The sequence below is a fragment of the Hippopotamus amphibius genome, chromosome 6 (genome assembly GCF_030028045.1).
Source record: "Hippopotamus amphibius kiboko isolate mHipAmp2 chromosome 6, mHipAmp2.hap2, whole genome shotgun sequence".
NCBI lineage: Eukaryota > Metazoa > Chordata > Mammalia > Artiodactyla > Hippopotamidae > Hippopotamus > Hippopotamus amphibius.
The window spans coordinates 122364937-122373271 of record NC_080191.1 but is presented as its reverse complement, the minus strand read 5'-3'; the positions used below and the strand labels follow the sequence as shown (position 1 = coordinate 122373271).

Sequence of the window (8335 nt, the reverse complement as noted above, 5' to 3'; positions counted from 1 at the left end):
TCTCAAGGACATAGGAACCCACCCAGCTCAGCCTCTCTGCATCCTGCTTTACTCTCCCCACACACTCCACTCCCCCAAATGATGAAAGGGGGAGGGGATGAGAGGAAGACAGCAATCAACAGCTGTATTGTGTCCATGTATATTAGAATATATTACTAAATATACATGGTTAATAAATATGCACATATTAGAGTGCATTTTTTTTTTTGGCTGTGTCGGGTTTTCATTGTGGCACATGGGATCTTTCACTGCGGTGCGCAGGCTCAGTAGTTGTGGTGTGCCAGCTTAGTTGCCTTGCCGCATGTGGGATCTTAGTTCCCTTAGTTCCCAAGGTATTGAACCTGTGTCCCCTGCCATTGCAGGATGAATTCTTTACCACTGGACCACTAGGGAAGTCCCTAGGGTGCATATTTTTAAAATTTCAATAATACTGTTGAAGAGCAAAGAAAAGTTGGAATAGTCCCAGTGTAGAGAACAGATGGGAGGGAAAATAAGCCCAAAGGAAGAAAGACAAGCTAGAATGTCATAGAAGTAATTTGGGCACAAGACCGCAATGGTCTGAAAGTAGAATGACAATAATGGGATTTGGAGGGAAGTAGGTGGGTTTGATATTTAGGAGGTAGAACTGAGTCCTTATCTTCAAGAGATACAAAATAAAGTGTTTACAGATAAGTTGTCTCAGATGTTCTCTAAAATAATCCAATTAGAGAGAGGGAAATGGCAGGGGTGGTTATAGATGAAACAAAGACTGGGCATAGGCTGATAGTTGTTGAAGCTGGGTGATGGGCATAAGGGGGGGTCCTTATTCTACTCTCCCTGCTTTTGTATATATTTGAAAATTTCCATAATAAAAATTTAAACAAAACTTAAATGCCTGGGGGGACTTCCCTGGAGGTCCAGTGGTTAAGACTCCATGTTTTCAAAGCAGGGGGTGCAGATTCGATCCCTGTTTGGGAAACTAAGATTCCACATGCCTCAGGGCCAAAAAATTAAAATAAAATATATAAAATAAAATAAAATAATAAACTAGCTGGGAAAAAATCAAGGAAAAAAATGCAGTAGAAAGTTAGACATAATGAAACACAATGCTCAGAGAGAGATCAGAAAAGACAGAAGAATTTGGGAGAGATCTGATCACCCAGATATAACCAGTGTTAGATTTGTCATGATTAATCCAATCCTATTTAAAAAAAACCTTCACAGATATGTTGAAACCTTATCATTTCATTCCCTTCTCTCCTCCTCCAGAGGTACAACTCTCCTGAAGTTGATGTATATCCTTCCCAACCATGTTTTTATACTTTTATCATATATGTATATATACATAATTCACTCACACAAAGTCTTATTTTGTGGTTTTAAAGTGGTATGTAAGTGATTTAATATTGTTATGTATCCCTTTGCAATTTGCTTTTGTTTTCACTCAACATCATTTTCAGAATTCATACTTAATTCATTTTAACTAAGAAATGGTATTCTACTGTAGGACACTACCGCCTCTTACTTAATCTTTACTGTAATCTTATGAGATAGAAATTATTAACCTCATTTTATAGATGAAAATCTGAAGTACAGAGAGGTTAAGTAACTTTACTGAGTAACTCTGTAGTTTCTAGCAGACGAAATGAGAACTTGCACAGGGCTTTAACTCCTAATCCCATATTCTTTCCACTATAGCATTCCACTATTTACCAAATATTCACTACACACCAATGATGTACCAGGCACTGTTTTAGGTTCAGGGTATCTAAGCAGTGAATAAAACAGACAAAATCCTGCTCTCAAGGAGCTTATAAATGGAAGAGACAGTCAATAAAATAGTATGAAATATATAATTCGGTTCTATGTGCTATGATGAAAAATAAAGCAGGATGGAGTGGAAAACAGTGCAAGTATGCTAGTCTATATGAGGCTCTCCGATGACATTTCAGCAAACATCTGAAGAGGGTTGATGAAAGAGGGGTGTTTAAGGTCAAGGCAGAGGGCACAGCAAATGCAAAGTCTCTGAGGCAGAAGCCTATTTGGCTGTCATTCCATCACTTTGATTTTTTTAAAAAGGATACTGTATAAGCATTACGCTCATGTGCTAAGGAACAAACGTAAGCACACTGCATGGCCTTGCCTGATTAAATACATAATTTTGACATGTTAACCGCCCCTTATGATGACCATTTTTCCCACAAACTGGGTTGAGCTAGAAAACGTCTACAGCCAAAAGCCACTGATTTACTTTAAAAATTAAATCATAGGTAATAGATGCCCATCACGGTGATATAAATATACACAGTACTGCTGCCGACTTAATGACACAAATACAATTCAACCCTCTTTTAAAATACTAAACGTGGGGAGAATCGTCAAAGAAACCTAAGGGAGACTTCAAGTGGGAAAAAACAAAAACAAACACTAAACCTGCTGGGACAGAAAGGACAAGGAAGAGCCCATCTTTTGCCCCGTATCTCTCAGAAAGGATGTCAAGACAGTGGTAGAAAATTAGGAACCTGGGGGGCGTGACTTCGTGGGGAGACCTGCTATCTAATCTCGGGCCTTCAGTTGCTGAATTGTCTCAGTTTTCACATTTGCGATGCGAGGGATTCTGGGCTGGTGCCCACCACGCCCCTTTTCTCCCCAGATCCAGGGGTTTGGCTTCTCGGAGCCTCTTAGGCTGGGAGTGAGTGACATCAGAACAGCTAAAAACCAAAACTCGCGCGCGTCTCGCCTGCCGAGCCTGCGCAGCTCAGAGCGAACCCAGCAAGGGAAACGTCACCGAACGTGCCCCGCCCCTAGCCCCGCCCCTAGCCCCGCCCCTTTCGGCCTCCCCCAGCTCCTACGCGAAAAAGAACTCGCGCCTGGAGAGCAGACCGGGCGCGGTTTCCGGGAGGAGTTTTGGGCCCCGCGAGACCCCGTCGGGCGCCACGCCTTCTCACCAGAGGTAGTTGTGGAGGCGGCGGGAGCCCGCCTAAGTGTTATTGAAGCGTGCCTCGCGTCCTCAGCATGGGCGAGCATGGCCGGGAGCTGGCGTCTATGATCCCGGCCCTGCGGGAGCTGGGCAGGTAGGGCCGGCCGGCGTCTCACGTGCTCTTCCCAGCCGCGCGCGTCCGGGCCCCGATCCCCTCAACCCCGGCCGCGGCCTTTGTGGAGATGCTCCGCCGCGGACTTGAGCGCTTCTCCCACAGAGAGGCAGTGAAACGGACGCCGGGCGTCGCCGCAGACTTGCGGGATGCGGGTCCGAGGGGAGGGGTGGTCTGCTGGCCCTGCTTTACCTCAGCGGCGCCGGGGAGCTCCTCCCGCCTCCCCCAACCCCCCGGGGGTTGCCTCCGCGGCGGGAGGAAAAGGTCCCTTTTGAACACTCTCTGGTCGCTTTGCTACACTCATTGGCTCTCAGAAGCCTCTTGTCTTAGATGGAGTACTTGACCCTTGGACTTCCCCCAGTTTCTATGCTTTATGATCGCTGGTGGAGGAATTGGTTTTTAGCTTTACGTTTTGACCCAAAACTGCCCTCGGAAGAAAAATCGCTGGTTCCGATTTGCCGCAAGGAAGTCCAGTTGCTAGAAAAAGTTCGTTTGTAAATGAAACCATAGGCCATTCTGGAGATGGGACCCCTGTCATTTTGGTCATCCAGTCCTCGTTGTTTTAGTCAGAAATCCCGGGAATCAGCCACAACGTCCACAAAACATAAATGTGCACGGAATATTGGCAAAATTTGAAATAACTTAATGTACCATTCGCAAAAGCTTTTTTTTTTTTCTTTTTCTTTCTGTAAAGCCAAGAGTAAAAGAGTGTAAACCACCATCCTGCCCAAAGAGAATGGAGAGATGTTGATGGCTGCCATCCCCATTCAGCACACACACAGCCTTTCCTAAACCTGGCCTAAAGTCTAGAAGGCAGGGGTTTTGTTTGTTTTTTTGCTTTTTTTTTTAATTTTTGTAATCTACTGTGAACAGAAAATAAGTGGGCTTGTACCACTGCTACAGTTGAACTATCGGGATAGTTGCTTTCTGATTTCTTGAACTATGTGGAAACTTAGCACACAGCCATAACTGACATTAAGCCCATGGGATATTAAATTCCCTTTCTTTTTGCAGTGCCGTTGTGTCCGTCTCCACTTGTTGACCATACAAATACACTGGCATTTAGTCTTCCTCAGTTACATAAAAAAGAGAATATAAATGAAGGGACCATACTTGCCTTAACTGAGTCGTCCTATTGTGTGATTTTTTTTTCCACTTTATATGAATGTTGCAAGCATACTTGTGTTAACATTTTGTAAAGTAACATCTACCTTTCTGAAAGAAAGTGAAGGCAAGTGTTCATATAGGAAGTAGATGTATAGATTTCATCTTTTAGGCTCAAATGTGAAGCTCAGTGTGCTTTTCCCACCGTGCTTTAGTATAGAATTCGCCGATTAATACTTCTTTCCCTTTTTCTCTTTTCCTCTGTGATACTTGTTAGTAAAAATAATAGTATCTTGGATTTATTTACACTCTCTTTCATCAACAGAGCTTTCTATTTGTGGCTGTTCTGTTTCTTATTCAACAGTGAAAGCTCATTTGTAGCCATTTTCAGAGCTGGAATAGAAAACGGATCCATAGTGAATTGTCTAATAATACTTTTTAATTGTCATGACTTTTTCATTGCAACTGCTTCATTCAAACTTATTCAGTCTCACAGTATCTCCATGATATAGAATGGAACAAATATTATCACTATTTATTAAGAATCAGAGTCACAGAAATTGAAGAACCAAAGTCAAAGAGATAGCAGTTAGTAGTAGAGCTAGGTTTCAGACTTAAGCTATCAGACCTTTTCTACCCAGTTTTTTTTTTTTTTAAGAACTTTTATTGAGAGACAGTTAACAGACAATAAACAGCATATATTTAAAGTGTACAATCTGGTATCCCAATCTCCCAATTCATTCCCCCCAACCATCCCCGCTTTCCCCACTTGGTGTCCATATGTTTGTTCTCTACCTCTGTGTCTCTATTTCTGCCTTGCATTTCCTCTTTCATAGTTGTTAGCATTTGCCTTATGTGTTGAGCTGCTCCTATATTGGATGCATATATATTTATAATTGTTATCTCCTCTTCTTGGATTGATCCCTCGATCTTTCTGTAATGTCCTTTCTTGTCTCTTGTAACATTTTTTATTTTAAAGTCTATTTTATTTGATATGAGTATCACTACTCCAGCTTTCTTTTGATTTTCATTTGCATGGAATATCTTTTTCCATGCCCTCACTTCAGTCTGTATGTGTCCCTAGGCCTGAAGTGGGTCTCTTGGAGACAGCATATATATGGGTCTTGTTTCTGTATCCATTCAGCCAGTCTGTGTCTTTTGGTTGATGCATTTAGTCCATTTACATTCAAGGTAGTTATTAATATGTATGTTCCTATTACCATGTTCTTAATTGTTTTGTTTATGTTTTTGTAGGTCCTTTTCTTCTCTTATGTTTCCCGCTTAGAGAAGTTACTTTAGCATTTGTTGTAGGGCTGGTTTGGTGGTGCTGAACTCTCTTAGCTGTTGCTTGTCTGTAAAGCTTTTGATTTCTCCATCGAATCTGAATGAGATCCTTGCTGGGTAGAGTATTCTTGGTTGTAGGTTCTTCCCTTTCATCACTTGAAATATATCATGCCACTCCCTTCTGGCTTGCAGGGTTTCTGCTGAGAAATCAGCTGTTACCCTTATGGAGTTCCCTTGTATGTTATTTGTCGTGTTTCCCTTGTTGCTTTTAATAACTTTTCTCTGTCTTTAATTTCTGTCAGTTTGACTACTCTATGTCTTGGCATGTTTCTCCTTGGGTTTATCCTGCCTGGGACTCTCTGTGCTTCCTGGACATGGGTAGCTATTTCCTTTCCCATGTTAGGGAAGTTTTCACTATAATCTCTTCCAATATTTTCTTGGGTACTTTCTCTCTCTCTCTCTTCTCCTTCTGGGGCCCCTATAATGTGAATGTTGGTGCATTTAACATTGTCCCAGAGGTCTCTTAGGCTGTCTTCAGTTCTTTTCATTCTTTTTTCTTTATTCTTTTCCGCATCAGTGATTATCACCATTTTGTCTTCCAGGTCACTTATTTGCCCTTCTGCCTCAGTTAATCTGCTATTGGTTCCTTCTAGTGTATTTTTCATTTCAGTTCTTGTGTTGCATATCTCTGTTTGTTTGCTCTTTAATTCTTCTAGGTCTTTGGTGAACTTTTCAATCTTTGTATCCAGTCTTTTTTTTCAAAGTCCTGGATCATCCTCACCATCATTATTCTGAATTCTTTTTCTGGAATTGTGCGTATCTCCTCTTCATTTAGTTGTTTTTCTGGGGTTTTATTGTGTCCCTTCATCTGGTACACAGTCCTCTGCTTTTTCATTTTCTCCATCTTTCTGTGGCTGTGGTTTTCAGTTCCACAAGACGAAATACTGCTGATACTGCTTGATACTGCTGTCTGCCCTCTTGTGGAGGAAGCTATCTAGGAGGCTCGTGGGTTCTTCCTGGTGAGAGGGACTGATGGTGGGTAGGGCTGGGTGGGCAGAGCTCAGTAAGACTTTAATCTGATTTGGTGGGCGGAGCTCAGTAAAACTTTAATATGCTTGTCTGCTAATGGGTGGGGCTGTGTTCCCACCTTGTTGGTTGTTTGGCCTGAGGCTACCTAGCACTGGAGCCTACAAGCTCTTTGGTGGGGCTAATGGTGGACTGTGGGAGGGCTCATGCCAATGAGCACTTCCCAGAACCCCTGCCACCAGTGCCCTGTCTCCTTGGTGAGGCACAGCTGCCCCCCACCTCTGCAGGCAACCCCCCAACACCAGCAGGCAGGTCTGATTCAGTCTCCTATGGGGTCACTGCTCCTTCCCCCTGGGTCCTGGTGAGCACATTTTTTTGTGTGCCCTCCAAGAGTGGAGTCTCTGTTTCCCCCAGTCTTGTGGAAGTCCTGCAATCAAATGCCGCTGGCTTTCAAAGTCTGATTCTCTGGAATTCCTTCTCCCATTGCTGGACTCCCAGGTTGGGAAGCCTGATGTGGGGCTCAGAACCCTCACTTTAGTGGGTGGAGTTCTGCAGTATAACTGTTCTCCAGTTTGTGAGTCACCCACCCAGCATTTATGGGATTTGATTTTAACACGATTGCGCCCCTCCTACCATCTCATTGAGGCTTCTCCTTTGTCTCTGGATGTGGGGTGTCTTTTTTGGTGAGATCCATTGTCTTTCTGTTGATGATTGTTCAGCAGTTAGTTGTAATTGCGGTGCTCTTGCAAGAGGGAGTGAGCACATGTCCTCCTACTCCACCATCTTGATCCTATCTATTTCTCCCCATTTTTTTTTTTTCTTTTCTTAATTGACTATGGCAATTAGATTTCTGAAAAAAGTAAGATGTTACTGTTTTAATGTATGGGCTCTTCTTCCTCTGTCTCTCAGGGATAAATTTTGCTTCAGTGTTTTTTGCTGTTAGCACTCTTTTCTCTGCATAGCCTTTCTGGGTGATCTCATCCACTGATCTGCCTTCAACTACCATCTACTATTTGATGACTACACATATGTCTCCAAGCCATACTTCTTTCATATAGAACCATATATACAACTGTACACTGGCAGACTGTATGTTAGTTCTACCCATTTGTTCCCTGGGTGTCCTATATGCAGTTAAGACTCAATATATCCAATACAGATTCTCTGCATATACCCATATCCCAAGCTTTTTTTTTTTTTTTTTTAATTCTTATTCACTGAGGTAGGGATATGTGTAAATGATACTGTGTTCATTAATTTTTCAAAACTAGAAATCTAGGAATCATTCTTGACTCCATATCTGCTTTTGGGCTATATCATTAGTGTCCTTTCAGTCTTCACTCTCTTCCTCAGTAACTTTGTCTAGTCCCATGGCTTTAAATACCATCTATATGATGATAACTCCCAAATTTATATCTCTAGCCCAGAGATATATATTATGTTGCTTACTCAACATCTATACCCAAAAATGAAAATTAACATATCCAAAGCAGAACTTCTGATTTATTGTCCTTAAACTTGTCCCTTCCTCAGCTTATTGTAAATGTAGGAAGCAAAAACCTACGAGTTATCCTTGATTTTTTCTCCTTACCCCTTAATAATCCAACAGCGAGTCCTGTCACCCATACCTTTAAAAAACGCTTTTCACCATCTCCACTGCTATCCAGAATTTCTTATCTGGACTATTACAGTAACCTCTCAGCTGATCTCTCCATTTCCACTTTTACCCACTTACAATGAATTTCCCACTCAGCAACCAAAGTGATTTTTACAACTATTAATCATATTATAGATTATATAACATTACTCCCCTGATCAAAATCTTCCTTTGGTTTTCCAGCATACTTAGA

The 8335-nt window shown here is 42.1% G+C and overlaps 1 protein-coding gene across 4 annotated transcripts in view; it reads left to right on the top strand.

Annotated features, from left to right (window-relative positions):
• The first annotated feature begins 2871 nt into the window (after positions 1-2871).
• ATR (ATR serine/threonine kinase) overlaps positions 2872-8335 on the top strand; it is a 104212-nt gene continuing 98748 nt past the window's right edge. For all 4 annotated transcript variants that reach the window (XR_009054237.1, XM_057738245.1, XM_057738247.1 and 1 more), the window contains exon 1: positions 2872-3053. Coding sequence is in view for 3 of the 4 variants with exons in the window: in XM_057738245.1 (XP_057594228.1) it covers positions 2995-3053 (59 nt within the window). In the remaining variant the exon portion in view is untranslated. The remainder of the gene's footprint in view (positions 3054-8335) is intronic.